The sequence below is a fragment of the Polyodon spathula genome, chromosome 13 (assembly GCF_017654505.1).
Source record: "Polyodon spathula isolate WHYD16114869_AA chromosome 13, ASM1765450v1, whole genome shotgun sequence".
In the NCBI taxonomy this organism is placed as follows: domain Eukaryota; kingdom Metazoa; phylum Chordata; class Actinopteri; order Acipenseriformes; family Polyodontidae; genus Polyodon; species Polyodon spathula.
In genome coordinates this window covers 40,567,034-40,591,459 of record NC_054546.1, presented here as the reverse complement: position 1 = coordinate 40,591,459, position 24,426 = coordinate 40,567,034, and the positions used below count along the sequence as shown (strand labels likewise).

General features: G+C 36.7%; 1 protein-coding gene across 4 annotated transcripts; it reads right to left on the bottom strand.

Annotated features, from left to right (window-relative positions):
• Window positions 1-3,556: 3,556 nt before the first annotated feature.
• On the bottom strand, window positions 3,557-24,205 carry dpy19l3 (dpy-19 like C-mannosyltransferase 3). 4 transcript variants are annotated; one of them, XM_041268850.1, is made up of 22 exons: window positions 24,028-24,205; window positions 23,176-23,230; window positions 21,694-21,724; window positions 21,395-21,526; window positions 20,197-20,305; window positions 19,615-19,739; window positions 17,842-17,932; window positions 17,035-17,156; window positions 16,370-16,515; window positions 15,656-15,779; window positions 15,233-15,367; window positions 14,408-14,539; window positions 13,871-13,972; window positions 13,658-13,731; window positions 13,283-13,441; window positions 12,647-12,769; window positions 12,431-12,542; window positions 11,561-11,617; window positions 11,358-11,440; window positions 6,488-6,620; window positions 5,988-6,146; window positions 3,557-5,472 (listed from the first exon to the last, which is right to left on the bottom strand). In XM_041268850.1, the coding sequence occupies exons 4-22, from the start codon at window positions 21,524-21,526 to the stop codon at window positions 5,293-5,295; spliced, it is 2,298 nt and encodes a 765-aa protein (XP_041124784.1). In that variant the 5' UTR covers window positions 21,694-21,724; window positions 23,176-23,230; window positions 24,028-24,205; the 3' UTR covers window positions 3,557-5,292. The 4 variants fall into 4 exon arrangements, with proteins under 4 accessions (XP_041124784.1, XP_041124781.1, XP_041124780.1 ...); XM_041268847.1 differs by lacking the exon at window positions 21,694-21,724 and having other exon boundaries at window positions 24,028-24,203; XM_041268846.1 differs by lacking the exons at window positions 21,694-21,724; window positions 24,028-24,205 and adding an exon at window positions 23,903-24,004 and having other exon boundaries at window positions 21,336-21,526.
• Between the last annotated feature and the right edge of the window lie 221 nt (window positions 24,206-24,426).

Sequence of the window (24,426 nt, the reverse complement as noted above, 5' to 3'; positions counted from 1 at the left end):
TGGCTTCAGGGTGGATTGCATTCTTTTAGCCATCTAGCACCCACACTATGGAACTCCCTACCTGGGCACATTAGAAGCATCCACTCTCTTTCCCTTTTTAAAACCCATATAAAAACATTTTTGTTCGATCAGGTTTTTTTTGTAAAAATTCTTATTGTAGTATATTTTGTAGACTAAAGTGTTTGTTTTTTGCTTTTTCCTTTGCTGACTATGTTACGCGTCCTGAGACACTCCCTGTGTATATGGGGCGCTATATTAAATGTAAATTTCATTCATTGATTTGATTGATGGTACACTTCCTGATGCGGCGACACTTGGCTGATGTTGAGGAGGAACATGTTCGGAGGACAAGGGCAAGACGAAGACGACCCCACGTATTCAATCCCAGGGTCATTTAGTTTTGGATGCGGCACTAAAGCTTTATCGTCTCACTCCACAGGCCATCCTAGACCTAATACCTGAATTGAGGGATGAGCTAGACCCCAGCGTCAATCTAGGGACTGCTATCCCTGCACATGTGAAAGTGCTGTGCTCTCTGCACTACTTAGCCTCTGGATCCTTTCAGACTACAGTTGGAATGTCTGGAGGGATACCCAATCCACCTTTTCCTGATAGGCACATTTCTGGATGTCATGCTGAAAAGTGCAGGCCAATACATGCCACTTCCTAAGTTGTTTTTTTTTAAAGTACACAAGATCTGACATTTTCAGTATGAGCGAAAACACATCAGCAACCACAATAGAAAATCTGACTTATTTATTCTGTCACAGAACACAAACCCCAATTCAGACATAATGGACTGAACACAATCCTCTTAGACCGGTTTTTGCTCATTTCCTTGCTGAATATATAAAATGACATTTGTCAGGTTTCTGGATAAGAAACGAATCTCAACGTTTTTCATTTTAAAATCCAGCTATTCATTTTTAAACCAAGATTAACTTCTTGTTATTTCTTAAATCTTATTCCAGCTGCAATATCTGAGCTAGTGATTTGTGATCATATTATTTTTTGTATATTGCATTTGTAAAGCATTAGTGATTTTTTATTTTCTTGGCTCCTGTGAGAATGTGTGGATGATTCACATGGCATTGACCTTCACATTATGGTAAAGAACACAAGGCCTAGTTTACGCAACATCAGGAAATTCACTTGCATTAAGCCGTTTCAACCCCTTGTTTTTCAATTAACATGGTTGTTAACACAATATATATATATATATAGTTTATTTTTTGTAATAGTTTGTTGTAGACATTTCCAAACTACCTTAGAATGATTTTAACGAAATGATCATGGCTTTATGTTTGGGTATTGTGTATTCTTTCAATTAGTATTTGGGAATGCCATTTTAGGTCTATAGTGAGACATAGGTATTTCTCTTTTCAAGTCAATATAATTATAATTAATTAATCTTTTTTTTTTTTAAGTATTATGCATCAAACGGTAGAAACTACTTTTTCTTGTTTTGCTAACAAACGGGATAATAGGACCTACTTGATCGACAAACATCCTGTTGAGAGTCTCAGTCTTTTGAAAACCTTATTATTCTGGAATATTATTCTGGATATATATATATATCTATATATATATATAATATATATCTATTATTTAATCATATATATATATAATCATATCATCAACAGCATCATCCAAATATTAAGATTATTTTCAGGTATTATCAAGCAGTACATTTTTTGTCATATTATCTTACTGTAAGGCACTATACTCCATAGTAGCTATAGAAATATGCCCAAAAAACGTTTTCCTTATGACATCAATAAATTTGTAGCCATAGGTGCTTGCCAGAGATAGGGGTTCATGTATAAAGGCTATGTGCCTTTAAGGATAAAGGTATGGGATATCATCACCTGAGCTGGGGTTATTATTATCATTGCTTACTTTTACTAAGGACCCTCTTCACAGGCAGAACACTTGTAAAATCCTCTCCACATGAGATCTCTAATCTCTATACTTCTTGAGTGATTCGATGCCAGAAGTTTTGCTCAGTTTCGATTGTTTGAATGACCTGGGCGCGCCCTACTACCTTGTACTGTATATACATATATATTCATAATCATATATATTCATATTCATATAATCATATTTAATGCACAAACTAAGATTTATTGGAATTATTGTTCAGCAACCGTACATGCACAACATTAATACCATCAGAAATTGTATATGTTCTCTTGCATTTTACTCCTAGTATAGATTTGGTAGCTTTAATTGATGCAAATGCCAAATCTCCCATTCCAGGAGGATCAACTCTCAGAATAACAGAATCAAAATATCCCAAGACAGAAAAAGGCAAACGCTAAGTAGAAACAAGTGTGCTTGAAGGTAACAACGATGAAAGCTACTGAAGCCCTGAGCTGCTTCAGGTTTTAATTAAAGAGCACAGCCTCAAGCTGGGGAGTCTAGTGAGCTGTCAAATTCTGTTTATGCAGTTTAAAACACACAGACGTCACAGTTCAGCATGTGCGCTCCTGAACAATTACAAGGTCACTCTTGTGCTTGAGGAGACCCTGTTTACGGTACATCATTTCACATCGCTTGTTATTCTACAGGTTCTTAACATCCATCTGTTTGTCCTGTGCCATAGGATTAAAATGGAAATCTATTTTTATTTTATTAACAGTTTATATTTTTCCCTTGCTGCTGTGAAATGTTGCTTACAAATAAATGCCAACTGAAGGCCTGCCATTGCCATGACAAATTATTTTCACATAACACCACAGTCTTAGGACAATGTTCCAGTTTGCCTTGCAAATACTCAACCCAATTGAGACATGGGGCTGTTGCTGGCTACTGAAGGCGTGAGTAGTCTGCGTCATGCTCCTCCTTGAACAATGCTCAGGTATGCAGATGTTGACTTTCATGTGAATACGTGGTCCAAGCCCATATGAAGTGACAGCAAGCCAGCCTCTGTGGTCATTGTTCCCCATTAGACTGGTCAATAGTTTAGGTCTTCTGGTATTTTATTTCTCAGCTGGAATCTTTGACATGTTGAGCACCCACTAGCATGGCTATTTCAAACTCTTGACAGCTAACTACTGTTCTATATGGTGCTATAGATCACCCCCTTCAGCTGCTTTCTGTAACCTGCTTATTAACTTGATGTACTTCACTGCACTGGACAGCTGACACGTGATATAGAGTTCATCAGTGTGAACTGGGAATCGCAGAGACAGAGTGGAACTTAGTTGACCTCAATCACACGTCATATAAAAGGGTCATTCTCTCACTAACACAATCATTTCTTGCACTCGTCAGACTTTCTCTCCAACGGTTAATGTGCACCAACAATGTAAAAGCAGGCTTTCCATATGTATAGAGCACTTACATTTCTTTAGCACCTACGTTATTTTATAACAAATCCAACCTGTTTTTATTAAAACTGTCTAGATGTTATATCTCAAGCTTATTATTATTGACACCTACCTCGATATTTGGCATAAAAGTGCAAACATATTCAATATATAGAATATACTGGCAGATATGTACCTGTAACTCAGTGAGAGATGATTATTCCATTTAAAACACAAAACACATATCAATTAGGATTTTTTTATTATTTGTTTTTACAAAAAACTGTATCCCAAACATAGGCATACATTGCACTTTTTGAGCGAGCACAATGATGCACTTACTTGGGATTTGTCTACATGAAACAATACAGATTACAAAAAAGTAACAATTAAAATACTTTAGTAGTGCTAGTGCAAATTATGGAGTATAATGTATGCAGCACACGCAGGTAATAACTTTGAATACTGAGATAATACATACTCAATGCTAGAGAATAATACCAGTTAATATAGTTTAAAATTGAATGATGTTTCTACCTTTTTATGTGAACGCTTTTGTGAAATTTCAATACATTAAGGCACAATGGAATAGGTTCTTTATTGCCTAATAGTGCTACAAATGTCATTCAGAAAATGAAATCAATGTGATGCTAACCTGAAGAACACACTTCAGGGTTGCAGGTTGAGTCATGTGTCCTGACTCCGAAGCTACTTGAAGCTTAACTAGCCACAGGGTGCAATAAATACCTACTTAGGGAGCAGCCAAATCAAAATGTACATTTACAAGGAAGCCCAAAAAGTGTGTGCTCTGAAAAGCTGGTTTTCAGGGAATAATGTAAAAGATTGATTCAAAAGCTGAATGCTGCATATCATCAACTACTAAAGAAATGAGTGCCAATGTTACTGTTATTTGTTAAACACAACAAAAAACCAATACACTGATGAACACAAACAAGCTTATTTTATGGAACGATCTCCATACAAACCAAGGAATGTCTTATGGTTTTAAGAGGCAAAAACAGTTATAGTGGAAGAACCTTGATGTCTAAAATTAGTAACACTAACATCATCAAAAGCATATATTTCAGGCTTGTTTAAGCCTGAAACCATATGTTCCATACATTTGGTTGCTTTTTTTCAGCATTTTTATAGAAAGAATAATTCCTCCAAATACTCATGCAAGACCAGTAGTAACTAGGATGAATGGCATTAAATATATAACTCCCATTTTCATGGGGAGAACACTGAAACTCACTGACAAGAAAACAAAAGAACACAAAACCACTGAGGAATATAAAGTTCATTTCCTGTCGATCTTACAATTAGATTTGTATTGCTTTAATAATCTTACAGCTGCTAGGAGACCAGCAACTAACATTTACCCTTGCAAGGACATCCTTTTGAAACGATTCTGTATTGCAGATGTGCTTGTTTTCAACAAAGAAATGACTGAATCAATCAATTTCCATTTCTGGGCCAACATGAATAGCATTATAAGAAAGCATGCATGTTTCACCTTAATACTGTTTTGTTTTTTAACCTCTACTAAAAAATGGTACTAAAAAAAGATTTAAAAGTGGATGTACGGGGTTTTCTTGAGCATACAGGATAACACGATTTATGGATCAAATTAGATTACAATTACAGCAGTCTCAAGATTTTTAAAAAATGCATGCAATCCAAAAGCGAATGTACTTCTTCAACATTCATTATTCTACTCGTGACAAGAATGCTGGTGGCGTTGATCCTGAGTTTATGCTTTTTACGTGCTTCCTTTTGACACACCGTTCTACAAATATTTTCCAATCAGTCAGATATTATAACACTTTGCTCACAAAAGATTTTTATGTAAATTGAGCATATGGAATTCAATACACAGTGCATCTGTCACGAAAGCCCTATCTCAGCACTGCATGAATAGAAAGCCATTAGATACGTTGATGGTTATCTGGACCTAAGACTACAACCCTTTAAAAGCTCTTTAGTTTGATTTTGTTTTCTTCTTTCCTTTCCTCAGCTTGTAAACGTGGAATGTTTTATTTGTGAATACACGGGTGAAGTATGTGGTGTACGGAGGCTGATCTGTTCTGATTTCATCACAGAACCGGGGGTGTGGGGATGGAGTCAAATCAACCTCGTTCTCTCCTGGGCCGTCCATAATCTAAAAAATAAGCAGGGAAATAAAGGCGCAATATTAGAAAGAGGACATGTACATGTATTCAAGCCTGAGCTCGGCTAGTCTATCCGAAGAGCCCCTTTTTAAAAACACTCCCCTTTTAACCTCCTACTGGTGCAAGTACAACTAGGACCCCACAGAGAGAGACGCAGTGGCTAGGTCGTAAGGGAGGAGGAAGCTTGTGTCCCTACAGCGTCAACTATCTTTATGGATACAAACAAACTGCACTGCCAACAAGGCATGCTTTTTGCTAAAGTAGTGCAAAAAATAGTAAAGAATGTAGTAAAGCAATGAATTATATGCCAGTGCAATACTAAACACGATTGTGCGACACTGCAGCATTAATTTAGCTTCATCACATGTTTTTCTAAATGCCTCATCTCTCAGAAGTTTTTTGAAAGTGAAAGTTGTTGACAGGCAGTCTCATATAATTTACAGGATATACTGCAAGCACAACATACTCCTAAGCATTCAGAGGTAAACCGTCACGTAGTACATACATGGCCATTTGCTACATCGAGCAGATCCCGCAAGCGACACCCTCGGCTGTGTCTCCTCTCATAACAGATACTGTCCTCAAGGATTACATAGTCTGTGCCAAAGGACCGCAAGATACTGTGTACATCTTCAGGGGACTGGCGAGCATAGACCTGGTAGACCTGTGTGTCAGAAACATACTCCATTGCTGTGATATACAATAGCTTCAACTCGGTTTGCAGTGAGAGCTGCTCATATAAAAATACACAAGCAGACAGGGCTCTCCTTCAGTACTGTTCTAACTAAACGAAGCATTTTTTTTTTAAATTAGCAGTATTAAATAAAATGTGTAATATGCACAGCAACAAACATAGAACTAATGCATTCCAAAAAATGTAATGCCAGCTTTACTTCCTCCTGGGTGATGTGTTCTGTTCCACTGCACACAAAAATTTTTAGTTCAGTTCCAACAGTTAACATTCTGTAAGATCTACAAGCCTGCAGAATGCACTGGGGAGCCTACCTGTCTGGTGCGCTCTCTCAAACTCTTATCCTCATAGTGGGGGTGATTTGTTAAGACTCTTCCGGTACACAGTTTGACTCCTGCTAAAAGCTGCATGCTTCCTGCAAAAACTGCTTTCTTGGAGGTTTTTGTGCTTAAAAAACGAAACAAAAACAGACTTACAAAACAGCTGGCAATATAAAGTAATAATTTGCGTGGGAAAAACAGCATCTGTTTTAAACATTATACAGTCGGTCTCTTCACCATTTGCCTTTTATATTGTACAGCTATAAAACAAAACGTCAGGTAATCAATAACAGAGTTGATGGAAACATGAGGGCATGTATTTGCTGATGTATAGAGCTAAATTAGTCAACAGAATTAAATCACCACCTGCTGGTGGACATTCGAAGTACTGTATGTCGCCCCCCCCCCCCGACAAAGAACAATGAGCCAATTGGTAGTTCTTTGTTTTTTTTTCACAAAATTCAGATGTCGCAATGAAATAAAATGATCCCAGCAACAATCCACACTCACTGCAGCACTGAGGAACGTGTGGGTTTTGGTTTGGTCCAAACACCCTTTTCAAGAGACACTATAGCAGAGGTGGCAAACCCTGGTCCTGGAGAGCCACAGGGTCTTCTGGTTTTTGCCCCACCTGAGTTCTCAACTACTTAGTTGAAGCAATTATTTTCTTAAAAAGGTCAACACTTTCCAGATCTTTGGCCATTGATGATTTAAAGACACCCAGAAGACCTGCAGAATGGTGGCTCTCCAGGTCTAGGGTTGGCCACCCCTGCACTATGTTATCCCACATGCAATTTTCTGTGCTTTCTGAAAATCTCCTTTGAAAATACTGCTTATCCTAACCCCCCTGCCATGGGATGCTTTTTACAATTGCCTGCAGGTAACCTTTTCCTTCTTTAAAAGCACTGGATTTATCCTGGGTCACGTTTTTCCCCCAAATGACTATCTTGAAGTACAGAATCGTCTTCTTACTTGGAACAGCCTTTAATTAATTCTGTGGTTGGAGATGAGGCTGACCAGAGCTTTAGTGTACAATTTAAATCACTGGAATTAAAATTACTCACAAAGCAGAAATGCTCGTGGTGCGGTGTTCGTTGTTATGGCATGACTGCGTGTGTGTGTGTGTGTGTTCTCAGGCACAAAGACAGCATTGAGGTTTCTGGCTGTAAATTCATGCATCACATATTCATATATTTTTAAATGTTCTTTCCACTCAATAATTAAAACTGAAAATTAGAATGAATCCTTCTTGGTTTACCGCTTTGATTACACTCTACAGCAAATGTTTAAGGGCCGTAGAAGACAATAAAAAAGGAAAACAAAAACTATTGAAAATATCCAATTTATTAGAATATCGTTTGTTCTTTCTACACATCAGGATCCTGTCACTCATTTCTGTTAGATTACATCTTAATGACACAGATGTAAAGCCATGGCAACTGGCCCACACAGTTTCCACTGCTTGGCTTCATCACACATTTCTGGCATTAAAAACTGGATGCTCAATAATTCATATACACTCTAGATTGAATCTGCATCTGCCTAGAAGTCCACTGTTGATGCCAGTATAATTTTCTCCAACAAAACCTCGAGATTACTTTTTTTATTCTGTGGCCTTGTACAGATTTTCAACAGCCAATATCAGGCATACAGTAACTGCCATGCTGTGGTAAACAATTGAATGAATATTTAGTTTGTTTCTTTTAGCACTTCTACATACAAAATGCAATTGTGGTTTGTAGCGATGCTACTGCCATTATAGCCACAGTTACCGAAATCTAAATGCCGAATCGACTGATGGTCTTCAGAAGCACTGAAGCTTAAAAATAGCTGTTAAAAAAAAAAAAAAAAAAATTATTCAAGCTGTTTTTCTATGTTATTCTAAACACTTTTGTTTAAAAATATACAATTTCTGTTTGTTACACCACCATGTACTACAAGAAAATAATATACACTTATCTTGTACATACAAGCATGTTATTCTTGTGACATTGATAAATGACTTGCTCTTGTGATTCATGTCACCATAAACCCTTGATAGAATTACAGCTTTATTATGCACAGATGTTTTTATACACAGGGTGTACACCTGTCCTTATATAACCGGATTCTGCCGAATCAATGACCCTGATTGAAACATTGACCCCTTTACCCCCCCCCCCCCCCCCACACAGCTTTATAGCTTTATGCATTAATGATGAAGGTACGGTTTCCTGTTACGCTACAATATTTATTTATTAGGTTAAGACACTGCAATAGCTTGTAACTCACTCATTTTTTCTTGTATTGAACATTTAAATGCTATAGTGCTACTTTTAATTTATTATTTTGTGTTGTTTTTTCACAATGGTAACGGAAATTTCTTACTTAAGAGATTATGTAAAGCCCTTTATCTTAGTGGACTGAATTTCACGTGTTTATATATTTTTTTAAATGTAGCGACTTATTCTACAGTTTTTCACCTACATGGTTTTTCATTATGTGCTTTGGTACTGCACACTGCAGATTTAAAGTATAACGTTTGTTTTGTGAAAAGATTTGAAATGACAAAACAGAGGACATACTGCAGCAGCTTTGAATTGTGTTTCACCAATAAATATGTTAACTACACTTTTTGATTCTTAAACTTTCTGTCTGTTTGCTGTGCTCTATCTTTGAATTTTAAGCATGCTCAATTATAAACATAATCTACCCCCACTTCTGTCTTAACAACAACCTTTAAGAGGGAAACAGTACAGGGTTGCTGATAGAAGAAAAAGATATCCAGAATGTTTTTTAAAGGTTATGTTTAGAAAAGCAAATGAAGACAGGGAGGCAACAGCCACACTTTCCTTTTTGCAACCACAATGTAAGGAACATGGTATCTTTTCAAACAGAATGTAAGGAACATGGTATCTTTTCAAACAGACATATTAATTTCTTTTTTTAAAGTTAAGAGCATAATAAATTGGTGAGGTCATGGTTTTTTTAACCAATTAGTCAAGTAAAACTCCAACTTTGTCAGCCATTTCCACACAGTAAAAACATAGAAGACTACTGCAGACTATACATTACAGACACAGACTGCAGCATCCCCAGAAATTCAGATCAACTGCCAAGTAAAATTGACTTCAGTGAACTTTAATACTGTCACCATGCCTCTATACGTTTAATCTCACCCAGTCTCCACTGTGGCTGCAGCTATGGGATCAAACAGCTCACCGAGGTCCCCAGGCAGTTCTCTGCCAACTAGGTATTTCTTTAGATACAGGCCGTCTTTCTCCGATAACTTTTGGTGTACACATAGGAAAAATTAAGTCTGCCTGGGGATCTAACCCACAACCTCCAAATGCACAGAGAGCTCTGCTAACTTAGTTCTGTGCCACGCGTTTGAAACGTCAATTGCTACTCTGCATGCAAAGCACACCGTGTAACTAAGCCGCAGAAGTGAAAAAAAAAATAAAAAAAAATGCTACATTAATTTTTGGGCACTGATTTCATTTTAGATGGCTCCAGTTAATGCAGCACTGATTTGTTCAGCTTCCATCCTGAACCATGAAAATCAACCTGATGGAATAGTAACGGAAAATTGATTGCAATTTTCACAAAGTGAATCACTGTGCTATGCTTCAGGGGTGTTTAGCTGTGGACTCTCTGACAGTTAAAAGTATCTCTGCTCTCCTGACTAAAGATACAAATAAAGAGATGTATTTAATACATACATTTACAGAGCAACATATATTGTCTTCAGCTAAACAACACTATCGCACATCAGCCAGGCAGTGTTACCAGCCTTGGGATTATAAGCATTATTCATGAAACTGGGTCAATAGCACTTCAATCCAAAATGACTCATGGAGAGAGCACAGCACAGGTAGCTGCTGTCCCATCAATCCCCAATGATATGTGAATTTTGATTAGATGTGACTAATAACTTTGAATTTCAAAGCATAAAAAAGAAAAATTATAAATACTGCACAAGGCCTCTAGGAGCCTGATTGAGCACAACAGGGTCTTGAAATGAGCAGTGTGATATTGAAATCAGGTTGCAATGATCAGTGGTAATCTCTCTCTCTCTCTTTTTCTCTCTCTCGCTCTCTCTCTAAGTTTTGAGTGTAGAAGTAATTGAAAAAGTTAAACAAGATAAAAACTAATCACTGAATATCCCTACGGTCTCACTGTGTAATACTGAAGCAGCCAGGATTTTCTCAATTTTAAAATTCAGATTGCAGTACAAAATAATAATAATTACAAAAATAATAAACATAATAAAGCACACATTTAACTGAACTTCACAGTTTAGAAGCAAAACTATTATTACAACAACACTTGTCAGGATCAGACATGTGTCTGGTTGACCAGTGCTCTTTTGAAATGACTACACGGCTTTGTAACGCAGTCAGACAACAGCCAGACAGGTGTTGTAATGGATTTCCGTCATATCAAACGCTTTCAAAGCCGCGGGTTGTCGGCAACACTATCCACGCTGAACTCTTTCATCAAGATTTAATTACTAACGGGTAAGAATGAATTGTGTTATACAGCTTGTCATATCTAACGAAATGAATGTAATTTGACACTGTTAATCCTTCACAGGAATACTGCAGTTTTCTGCAAAAGCCTCTTGTGATCACAAAGTCTAGATGCCCTAGTTTCTTCAGTGTCTTAAAAACAGAAAATACATTTGCCCAGTCCTTGTAAATCTTAAGTAGCATAAGTCTTATCTTATTTAGGCATTATTCCACTTGAGGCTGAACCAATGCCCAACACTGGGCCAATTCCAAGCCTAGATATCTTATTCATGTACTGTCACTTACCACATAATTGGATCTTTAAAAGGGGCAAAACGAATGTATTCTGTTAAAAAGATTAAAATAAGCTTTACCTAATCCAGTTCATAAGATCCACTGTATCTGGGTCATAGAATTCTCGGAGTTCTGACATTTCTTCCAGGAGTTTGGGCGAGAACTAAATAAATACAAAAGCATAATACAAATTATTTTTTAGTCTGATGCAAGGTCTCATGGAATATATATAATATATTGCATGAGAGGCACTGTATATATTAGTGGTACTGACATTCCTCACCTTGTAGTAAAGGAAACCAAGGAGCAGAACAGGTACAGTATATATAATTAGCCTTTCCTGGAAAAGATTTAAAAATAATTAATTATACACACTAGTCTTGCTTTCCATCGTGTTAAATATTGAGTACCAAATTAATTTATTTGAAAAAAAAAAATCTATATTTGTGTGATTTGATACATTACATTTAGACTTATCTTGCTCTAATTTTGTTAACTGCAAAAGTTATCACATAGTTGAAGAGAAACTTAAAATAACAGTTAAGAATGCTCCAAAAAATTATAAAGTAGCCTGTTCTAAAATGAAGACAATGGCACTAAGTAAAGAGAATAATACTGCACAGCAATGTTCTCATTTTTAAGAAAAAATAAACAACAGCTCTTACTGGTTTTGTTAGTTGTTACTATATTGCTGTCTAGTGGAGGCTTTTGACAACTTTTCAGTCACAAAGTCTCATTAAAAACAGAACTAACGGCTAACAAAGAAAGTGATTTATTTATTTATTTTTTTTAATGTGGTTGTTGCACAGTTTACATAGACACATCTTAACAGGGCCAGGGATGACATCACTACAACTCATTTTATTTAAAGGCATGCCAGGATTAAACTGAAGTAAGAGATAACTACCAAACACCCACCAAATTACTGCTAGCTTCAATAAAGTCATAAACTTGCAACACTCCTATTATTTTGTTAAGCCTGTAGTATTAGTTTAGCTTTTTTTTAAGCTCTTAATGCTTCAGGAAATACATGAACACATTAGAGAGAGAGAGAGAGGACAGTAGCTGTTAAGCCTTTCCAAGAATAGTTTAATATCAGCATTCAGCATTTATTTTTTTTTAAATACAGTTTTATCCAAACAGAGTTCTTTACCCTGGCTGTTGTGTGAAGGCGAATCACTTTAAGAAACGGTCTCCACACTTCATCGCTACAGATCCCATACGCAGCAAAAGCACACATGTGGCCAGCCCACAAGTATTTCATTCTGTAGGAATATTAAAAACCAGCGTCAGATCAAATACGGAAACTTTGACGAAAAGGAACTGTATATTTTCTGTGCAATTTTTCTAAAGTAAGAAAAAAAAGTACCTCATGGTACTATAGGATAACAGTCCAAAAACCACCGTGTGTGAAAGATTATAGGCCACGTCTGGCCTTACAAATAATGTTTCTTCTTCCTTTCCATTAGGTAGCTGAGTGTTTGTGGAATCACTGCAACATGAGAAAGACAGAACATTAATGTTTCCTAACACTTAAGGTCAAAGGCATTAAAAAAAGCAGTTTGTAGATGAATGTATGTGTCTACATATCCATGGTGAATTATGAATGCAGCATATGGAAATACAATATTATTACAGAACGTTAGAATTGAGCTCCTCTATTGGCCTGTCACTTGGTATAATTTATACCAGTTCGCAGTGTGTCAATGTGATGTTTGCACATTGTATCCTAATTTTGTCCTGTACTTCGGCAACTGTTCCAGGGTTTTAAAGTGTACAATACATCCTCAGGGCTCTCATCCCCTGGCAGTGCGCAGGTGCATTAAAGACAAAGAAAAGAAAAACATTGCACTTTAATATAGCGCCTTTCAAGACCACGCCCTCTCAAAGCAACAAACACATTTTAGCATTACATAACAATGAGAGATAGTATTTAGCTAACCACAAGTTTCATGAGGCTCTGACGTTATGACAGAAAATAATAAAGAATACTGGTTGCAATTACCTGAGATTCCGTACAGCTGCAACTGTTGCTATGATCGTCACCATGGAGACGGCCCATATGTAAGGGTATAAGACTAAAGAGTCTGAGAGTCGCTCAAATGTGTCAAAGGGCAGCAACCCAAAGGCTTCCTCACAAAGGTATAGGTTGGCATCAAAATCTCTGTTGAAGAAAACCATAAAAGATGTATAGGGATTAGGGACAACCAAAAAACATGAAACTACTGAATACATAACAGCTCCTGAAATTACTGGTGCGCATGCATGGCCATATAAACAGTAACAACATGCAGGCTGGTAAAATGTGCTTTACAATGTATGAACAGCAAGGAGCCTCAGTTCCAGATCTAAACAAGTATTAAAAAGAAAATCTTCTCACCTTGTTGATCCAAGCCCAAACTTCGCCTTTATGAATTTATAAATGTGTTCATCCGATTTGAGCTGCAGTGCTTTCTGTAAATTAAATTAAAAAGTAACAAAACAAAAATATTTAATGCTTTAACTGGAATAAACACTTTAAAAACAAAAGTGTATTTCTATTAAATTTATTTTAACAAACACAATTTGTAATCGTGAATGCATCTTACTGTACCTTTGTTAAATAGTTCAGAATAACAGTTAGACTGATGACAAAAATCAAATGGAGGAACAGTTTGCCAATCCTGGTAACGAAGCACCCTGATCTCAAGTTTTTCTAAACAAAACAGAACAAATAATGGAGTAAATGTGTACTCCTGCATCACAGAGTATCGGAAAAACACAATAAATAACAGTACCAATAATGCACATAAAGCAGCATTTGAAGAACATTTGAGCTTCTTAAGATTCTGAACCCTTCTGAGAGACGAGGTGTTGCAGCAGCCCAGGGCTCCTTCTCCACTGCAAGAGCATCCTAGCAAGAGAAATATGTTCTGTCCTGCACAGTCCTTAGCTTATAGCTTTGTGAATTTAGTGTTTATAGTGCACCACTAAAAACAGTGCAGATGCTATGCAGACTTGCCTACAAAGATCTAAACTGTTCTGAGTCCAGTATTTACGATGTTCTCTACTGTCCAAATTCAGGTCGCTTTTAATCAGACTCAAATAGAAACACCGACCCATTAACTTAACACTCATGGCCAACACTTACCTGGAAGAAGTTTACTGTAAGAGCAGCTACAATGAAGCTTAGTGCTAATGACCCCAGGATCATGGGGTTGAAGAATTGCAGTAACCAGACCAGCAGCAGGCTGCTCACCTGAACCAGGTACAAACAAGTCACCTGCAGGTAAACACACAACACGCCTGTAAGATACACACACAGAAAATACAAAGACACGCCTTTGAAAAGTGTCTACATGTTGTTATTAAAACAAGAGACAGAACTGCTATGATCCTTTTAATATATCTCCTCTAGAACCCCTGCTGTCATAATATAAACGTGCTGTTCAATATTTATACCTTATAGGGCCAAAAGAAGCGTTATTAAAATGGCATTAATGAAAAGCATGCTGACATTTAAGCATTACAAAGTAGAGATGTTGAACCAGCCATATAAATATATCGCAGGATGGAAAATTTACGAGCAGCATAAATAATATTTTTAGCCAGCCTGAAAATACTGTAGGAACAATAGTGCCATCTGGTGAAACAAATGGAATGTCACTCTACTGGAAGTGTTCGATTCTAATCTTCATCTTCTAGCAACCAATTAATCAACAAGCCTTCAAACCAAATGATTTCTTAAGAGCAAGCCATGTAATGGATCCAGTATTCTACAAGCATAACAGTGTTAGCAAATGTGAAAATATATAAATAATTGTGTATAAAAAAGTTTATGATATACCAAGAGCACTTTCCAAGACATTGTACTGTACATACTAATTTCTCTCAACAACTGCATCAGCATCACTATTAAAAGCATAACGGTTTATTTTGTTTTTTGGAAAGCAAACTAGAAATTTTAAAGAGGTACCTTTCCTGTTGAAACCAGTTCTAAGCAATCCAGTGCAAAGAGGGCAAGAGCTTGCATTAGCAGAATGAACTGATTAAACTGCCAGGTCAAACTAAAGGTTAGAGTTGATAAGAAGATCAATGAAAGGGCCAATTTCTGAAAGAAAAAAAAAGACAACAGGTTTGAATTAAATGTTTTCTTTCTTTTCAAGTAAAATGTATTCATTATAAAAATGTAATACTGGAAAGATTTGCAATATTCAACACTATTGTGTATATAAGGCACTGTATTTTATTAGTGTTGCAGTATTAATGTAAAATATTTAATAAGCAATATTGTCTTGTTGGCAAATTTAGACAGAAAAACAAACAAAGACACTTGAAAAAACATTACTCTCTCAGTACACTTACACTAGTTTATACATAATTTTATGTCAATGCTTACCTGCTGCAGTGGCTTCAATTGTGGCCTTAAGTAGTAAGTAATAGCAGCTACCTGCAGTGCTAAAAACGGAATGGACCAGTTCTCCCTAAGTGGAATGGTGAACTCCACACGGGTGGTATCTATTCTGCACAAGAACACAGAACAGCAACTTCACTTAAAAGATCGCATTTATGGCACCGACAGTGATTCGTTGCTAACCGATTCAAAACTGATACAGTACTGTTTTATAACCTGATAACTCATTATCATCATCAAACTCAACCTTTTCAAAACTGACTCATCATCACGAGAGTAACCTTGAGCCGCTGCTGCACTTTCTAACGTGTGTAGGGGTGCTGTGTTAATAACCATTGTGTTCAAATGAATTCTCATATTCATAATTACTGTTAGAGTCACTGATGCATTTTACCATATGTAGGGGGGTTTTGTTAACTTAGTTTGTCAGTTAGTTTATTATTACAGTTTATTAACATATGCTTGCCTGTTGTTTTTCCCCTTATTCTGTTAATTTCACATGTTGATGCACATGTAACATGACATAAGTAAGAAATACATCTATATTTCTTGATTCATATCGTGATTAGCCTTGGCATATTGTGTCCGGTGGTCAACTTTGTTGGTTAGCATTCAAAGGACTACAGACTGCATTAACGGTTACATACTGCTTTACAGTCATAGTAATAATGAAGTGGGTGGTTTCCCAGGTGAATCTACCTGTTCAGAATGTACCACACTGCAGTGAGAGCTCCTGCCAGCCAGGTTCCACTCAGAAGCCAGCTGGTGACGTAGAGCGCAATAACATACACAGTCTGGAGTCCGAACACAGTGTAGATGTAGAAATACACAGGCTCCAAGGATGTCTATGAAAAAACAGAATGGTTTCCATTGAAATACTGTCATTTATTTATTTTTTATATACAGAGAATGTGTCCTATCCTACGTGCAAGTAAAGTATACTGCAATGTTGGTAGGTAAGTACTGTGTTATGAAGCCCCACAGCGCAGGTGAAAAGCATCTAATTCCCCATTGCGATATCAGCACATCACACCACACTGTCCTAACATAATGCTGCTTCTTGTTACTTTTTATAATATTTATTAATGTTTGTACCCTTGTAAATTGCTTTGCAACAATCTATCGTGAAAGGCGCTATTAAAAAATAAAGATTGCTTGATTGATAATGCTTAAGTATAAAAAGGCAGTCACCTTTGCAACACATGAACTAGTAAGAATTTAGTTTTATGGTACTTATTTATTTATTTTTTACACAATTTAGCGAAATACAACAGGCCATAATCTTTAAAAATAAATTGTAATTGTAGAAACATTACTGTATACAGAATTAAAACAGTACATTATGTTACTTTGTCAATTTCTACCTGAATAGGAAGGATTCTATAAAGGACACCTAGAAACACTTCTTGATAGATGTTCATTCGCTGGAGAAGGTTAATAGTTCTTTTGGATTCCGTGGTATTGTCGTTGATTAGTTCAAACAACCCTAACCAAAAAATAAAAGACAGCAACAGAAATTTAGGGGTAGCTTTACTTTCTTTTAATGACATATACTTTCAAGGAATCTTAAACAAATTGATTCTTTCTGAACAGCTGGTGACCTGCTGTGAAATGAAAAAGAATAATGGTGTTTTAATGAATCAAAACTAGACTAGGCATTTACTGTACAGTACCGACGGTTTTTGGAGTTGTTAAAGCCACAATTTCACAGATGGAATCTTTTTGTTTTGCAGCAACGCTGGTATATTGATGTATAACAGAATGCTGGCATTTATCAAAAGGCTTGCTATTTATTATTGCAACCCAGAGATACCGCTTTTAACAGAATTCAGGCATTAAACTGATACAAATATTAATTAAACTATAGTTTAATCAGGGTAACAGATATAACTACCATTGAATTACAACTATGGTCTTAATTGGTCCCACCTGAGCATAATTAGAGGTATCATTGAGGTCACAGTGTAGGGGTTGCTAGATTAATTATCTAGACTTAATTGTTGATAATTAGGCAACAGTAAAGCCTAAAATGACTTAATATTTTGTTTTATTAATTTGCCTAAACCTTTTCATCACCCCCCCCCCCAAAGAACACATCTAAAACAGATATAATTTTAACACCAGTAAACTATTTGCTTACAGTCAATACACAGGCACAGGAAGCTGTTTACCTTCTTGTACAGATGGAGCATGCAGCATCTGTTTGTAGTAGGAATAGTAAAGACCACATTCTGTTCGGAACGAAATTTCCTGCTCAACTTCCTGAAACAAAAGCATAATTTAAGAAGGGCGACCAAAGGTTTTTAAAAACTTTTTTGTGCTACTTAAGTTTTCCACTAAAACACAGACATATAAAAAGGACAACATTATTCTTTGTTGCTTACCGTTAGGTCTGAAAACCACAGGAGGTTTTCATGTAAAGAACAAACACACCAGGAGTGAAGGATTCCGATTCCTATTGCAAATGTAAGTCCTATGGCTTTCAGTAGAGTTTTCTGATCTGTTGCAGCCAGCAAATACAGTCTCAGTGAAAATGTGTTTAATCTTTTAAAACTACCAATCCTTCTATTACTCGAATCGCTAGCTTGCGACTGTGGAAAATCAGTTTGACGTTTATTTTTTCTTCTTCTCGAAGTCATCCTGTAACAATCGGTGTTGTTCTAACTCTGTTCTTTCTCGTCCAGTGATTTCCTATTGGCCTATTCTAAGACTTAGCACATGCACTGTAATAAATCAATCAGAGAGCAATAATAAAACACTGCTGACTTCATATGGTGCCGTACGGTTACTAAAATACATTCACTTCCACATGAAACTAAAAGATTATTGGTCAATACCTTCTCAAGTGTGATACTATGAGATATTCCAAATGGAAACGCATCTGCTAAAATTATTACTTTTCATCTAAACATGCCAACGGGAATTCCAAAACTGTCCAGAAATTGTAGTTTGCACAAATCTGTTTCGCACTATTTGTACTGTAAGACTGTTGGAAAAAAGAAATGTTCTATAACAAAGCCATCTCTTAAAACTCTTAATATCCAGTCTAGATGAGACTGAACTCCCTTGTTGCCTGTAGGTAGAAAACTTACAAAGACTGTTGTGATCATCATACTGGAAAGTACAGTATATGGAAAAAATTACCGATCCGAAGACACAAATTTTGCACTGTTTTTTAAATGCTGGAATTACTTTCCTAAGTCCTATAAAACAGCGAGGGCCTATAAATGTCACAGACATGTTTTGTGGGCCAGGCAACAGCTGCATCCAACCAAACTAAAAGTTTATGAGACAGCCACTAGGGAGGGAGGATGACATGTGCTGAATATTTAACTGTATCCATGTGAAGTGCTTTTTTGACTCCAAACTAGCTAGGATACACAATTCAAGGGCACAGGAAAAAAAAAAAAATTCTATAGCTGTATATATTTACCATTTTTCACCATTAGGATAAAAAGGCTCTTACTGATGTGAAATTATTTTAGCAATAAAGCTATGAGTACAAGCTAATGTGGTGCACAAAGCCATCTGATGTTTTACAGACAGTAAATCGCTACAATCCACATACTGAAATGTTTGGTGTCCCAGTCAAACATAATAACCGACCTGAGTGATAATAAATAAGAACAGCCGTTGGCTTTCTTGGGATAAATAAAACATGGTTTATGCATAAAAATGAGAGGCAAAGAGTATGCCGAATTTGGAAGCTAACAAAAATCCTGTGATTCGATAGCAATTGTACAATATGATTATAAAGTCACTTATCCAATTCTCACTGCTGTTGTGGGGGGAAAAAAAAAAGAGAACATTCAGAGGAACAGGGAACAGGGCATCCTTCAACTTCTTCAGTTAGGAAGACCTGTTCCCCTCCAACATAACTTGTATTGGTGTTAATCGCCCTTTTAATAAAAAAGCCAACAATAGTAAACAATTCAAACTCTTACCTTGATATTGGAAAACCACAGGTCATTCTCATGTAAAGTTGCTACATAAATGCAAGTTAGAAGACCAAGGGACACTGCTACTAGTCCGCCAACAACTGACCATAAGACATTCCACAGCACACCGCCTGTACAAATTACAAATGTTAGGCTTACAACTTTATGTTCTTTTCTGACGCAACAGAGTTAAATCAATGATTTACAGCAACACTAGGGGTGGACTGTATTACCCATTTTTCCTCACTCAGACCCCTTACTTACTAAATAACCTGGTATCTTTGAATAAATAATCATCTCCTCTTTAAAAATATACTAAACATTTTAATGAGCAGGACATCTCACAAGTGGAATGGTGCCCCTAAATGTTCTCCTTTTTCTAGTGAAGCAGTACAGCTGGGATGGGGATTTTGTTGAATTTCACTTAGACTACTTTCTCACTGAATATCTTGGTATTCCTGAAGATGTGATGTAATTTTCATCTGCTACAGACTATCTGATACCAGGTGGCTGTATCTATCTGATTTCAGGAGGCTGGGTCACATCTATCAGGGTCTACTACATTTAAAACTGACAATACATTCTCACCAGCTGGAATCCTAGGTTTGGTTTCCAGCGTGGTCTCTGGCTTCTGGTGCTCCTGGCTGCCTTCTTTACCCTTGCTCCCTTTTCTTTGCCTTAGAGCAGTCATGGTTCTCTGTCACGTGCAAATTTAAAAGAGAGTAAAAAATATTGTTTAAGAACTGTCCCGAAAAAAGGACACACTGTCACTTATTCAATTTCAGAATGTGCATGTAACAATAGTGCCCTAGCCCAGAGGATGCTTCTGCTAGTGGAAACTTATGCATACGTTCTCTTTTTCTAATGTTCTGTAACAAAATCAGTACTGAGCCTCTCAGAGACCAGACTGTTGACACCTCACCTCATCGTTCACAGACCAGTCAAGGGACAATAACACACAGACAGTGAGGGGGATGAGTATTACACACTGAAACTACACCTTAATTCTCAAAGACGTGTCATGATACAGGAATACACACACGTCAGAAAGGCGAGAGTACTAATAATGAAACTATCTTGCATCATCAAATGAAACCCTCCTTAATTTACCTTATATTTAATAAACAATGCAAGCTTTTCCATGGAAGTGAGGTGGCAGAGTACACTAATTCACTAATAACCCCACTGTGCCATCTCACTTCAAGGAAACTTATTTTTTTATTGTCTATATAGGACATATTTCAATTCTTTAAAAACAAAAGAAGGAATCAGCGAGTTTTAAACCCAGTACTCCAAGACATAGAGCACAGCATGCTGGTAAATTAGCCCTCTGTGCCACCTCACTTCCATGGCAGAACTGGCTTTTTCATTGGCTATAAGGTAAATTAACCAAGTCTTTGAAAATAAAGGAAAAAGTGGATTTGAACCCAGTACTCCCAGATAAACAGAACAGAATGCTAGTGAATTAGCCCACTGCACAAACAGGCTCCTTGTGACAATCTAGTAGGCTAACCTTGCATAAGAGATTAACTTCCCTTTTCAGATTGCACAGACAGATTGAGAATTGTGGATCTTATTGCACAATTGCAGAGTTCTATGCCACTGAAGAGAGGAGGGATCATCACTGTGTACGCATGTGTGTGTCACAGTGTGTATTGTTTGTGTATAGCAGTGTGCTTATTGTGCTCAGTTCAGTTTACTTCATGTAGCTGTTCCAGCACTCTCACTGTGTTGGTGGGGCTGCAGTGTTTGTTCTGAAAAGCAGCGCTGGCTATGCCACACTCACCCAGAGTGAGACGACGGGATGTGAGGTGGGGTGAGGCGAGTGGTGTTCTTGCTCGGGAAACACTTTCTCTTTTGGGGGTGTCACAACTAAGTTCAGTTTCAAATTGGGCCTGATGGGACTGGCTGTGCTCATCTGAGAGAGGGGGAGGGTGAGAGAGGAGAGAGGGGAGATTAAAGAATCCAGTTAGATATGCAACTCAAAGACAATAAACGTCTTAAAACACTGTTTGTACGTGTTACTGTTAAATAAAATATGTACAATAACATGCATGCTTTGTGACCAAGAGCTGTGCCGCCTACCTGCCAGCACCTTGCCTTTGTAGAGGAGTCGCTGTTGATTTTTGAAAAAAACAAAACAACTTCTAATCCAAGGGACACAATGCTACAAACCCAGAACAGCACAGCATGCAAACAAGTAGAAAATAACTTGTAGGATTTTGTTTTTATTTACTAGTGATTAATAACCTTTTTTGCTTCATGAGAGTTAATATAAAGTTGCAATGGTTGCATTATACTGGCACTAGGTTCACACTGCTTTTTCTTTGTTTTTTTTTTGTTTTTTTTTATTTATCTTGGCTTTTTTATCCTATACACAAAGTTTAACAGACTCTGTGACACGGTTTAAACTACAGCTTTCCCTAATAATTAATTTCAATGTTATCAGTTACCGTACATTTGTGTACCTTCAGCAGAAGCTGCCTTAGTTAGTTTCACGGATAACGGCAAGTTATGATGAAGTACCACTTTAAATAATAAACCACGCAGCCTTAAAAGACACATGGCAATACAGGCACAAACCATTCGCACTACTGGCAGGCCGTAGTTTACGCAGGATATATCAAAATGAAAAATAAATAAATACGTATCGAAATAAATGAATGAATGAATGAATGAATGCATAACTATCGAAATACATAAATAAATGTCTATATATTTATTTAATTATGTATTTATTTAGAAATGTACTTATTTATTCATGTATTTGTTGACATTTAATTATTTCGACATTTAAATTTATAATTTGTCAAAGTATAACGGCAAAACTAACGTTGGGCGTTATGAATTGCACACCTCTGAATCATGACTCAATTTTCCTTATTAAATAAAATAGTTATACTGCACCAATTTTTGTTTCAATCCAGAAAAAAAAGCCCACATAAGGTGTGTTACATATGAGTGTTGAATTGTATATAAGACTCGTGGGAAGCTATCATACTGCATTCGCCAAAACAAAACAAGCAGAGCGAAGGGCTGAGCTCGACTACGCACAATGCATGGAACAGTACTGTACAGTACAGTACGCGTAAAGGTAAATGCGGTCTCATGGAAATGATAACACAAACTAATAGGGGTTCGTATTGCTGAATTACAGCGCGATTAGCAATATGCCACTCTCATGTTTGTACAAGGAGACATTGAGGGGCACGTAATAACAATAACGAGAAAAAAAACAAAACAAAAACAAACTGCAGTTACACTTTCAAAAAATAAAAATAAAAAATACACTAGTCACTTAAATAAACTAAATTAGAAAATGCCAGTTAAAAGGAGCCCGTTCGCATAACTGCATCATTCGTTTATGCTTGGCCTGCTCTCCATCGGACTTTCCTACAACCAGCTGCAGCAAGGATGTCACGAAACCCCAGGTTCATTCATTGCCTCGCCCGTTTACTTCTAGGTCTCGATCGCCTAAAACTAGCACTGTTCTACATGACATAAAAGAAACGCCATCAATCAGTGTTTTAATTTATCAAAAGATATTAAGTAGCATAAGCTACATACCGGTTAGGCGGTCCTGGTACAGCAGACGCTGCCTCGTAGGTCTAGTCGAGGTCTGCTGCTCGGAACAGAAAAGATGAACACACGCATCAATTCCTTAGTTACAAAGCGTCAGCATACATTTCATCTAATTGTTCCTTATTTGGGAACAATAATTCATCACGATTCTTTCAAACAACACGTAACATGTTGAACTGTGGCTGCTTTAAATAAAGATGTAATTTTAAACAAATGTTACGACAGGAACGACATAGATTTTAAATTAAATTACATATTTATTTATTTATTTATTTAAAAGAGCGATTTGCCGTTCTATCCGGTATAGTTAACATTCAAGAAAACTATTTAAAAACACTATACTTAGCAGGAATGATTAAAAACTGAGTTTGACTGAACATGCTAATAAATTAAGACATAATTTTTAAAAAAAGTTTTGTACAATTCTACTTTCACGTTGCGCTTACTGTCTACCAAAAATACTACTAGTTTATAGCACATTTTATAAAATATAATAAAGTGCTGAATTAGTCCCGGTATGTTAGCAACCGAAATAAGAATACACATGTTCACTAAGCCTAAAACTTCTAACAAAACAACATCCACATCCTTATTCATTAATATGGGTACATAAACGACATATCTGCATGCATAGCAGACTATAAGCTAACAGCATGAAAAGGCGATTCGGCGCATAATGCTGAATCGTGCAAGTTCAGCAACTAATATTTACCATAGCGGTGCTCTGCCACATGAAAATGTGATCATCTATCATTTGTCTGTCAAACGAGTTTTAACATGTTAATGTATGCTACTTTATCATTATTAGAGACAAGGCACAAAGATGATTTGCGGTACCTGCGTACAGAGGAAATTTTTACAGATTCATTTGCATGTAAATCATTACGTGATTCTAATTTGAATTTGCCTAATGCTCCTTGTCACGCCAGTCATCTGTTTTTGCTAGAGCTAAGTAAACAACACTGCAAATGAAATAAGGTTAAGTAAACTGTTGGTTCAACGTAACCTAGCAACAGCCTGACCCCCCCCCCCCCAACCCTTACACATTTGTTTATCAAGTGAAAATGTTTTTGTTTCAAAATTAGCAAAAGCCAATGTGTTCCTATGAACTATATTATATATACTACAAAAGACAAATAGGTAGACTAGTTTCATTTATGTTTAACCACCTCAATATGCATTTTAAAAACAAGAATGCTGCTCTTGCTTACAAGCTTGAGAGACAGCCAAATATTG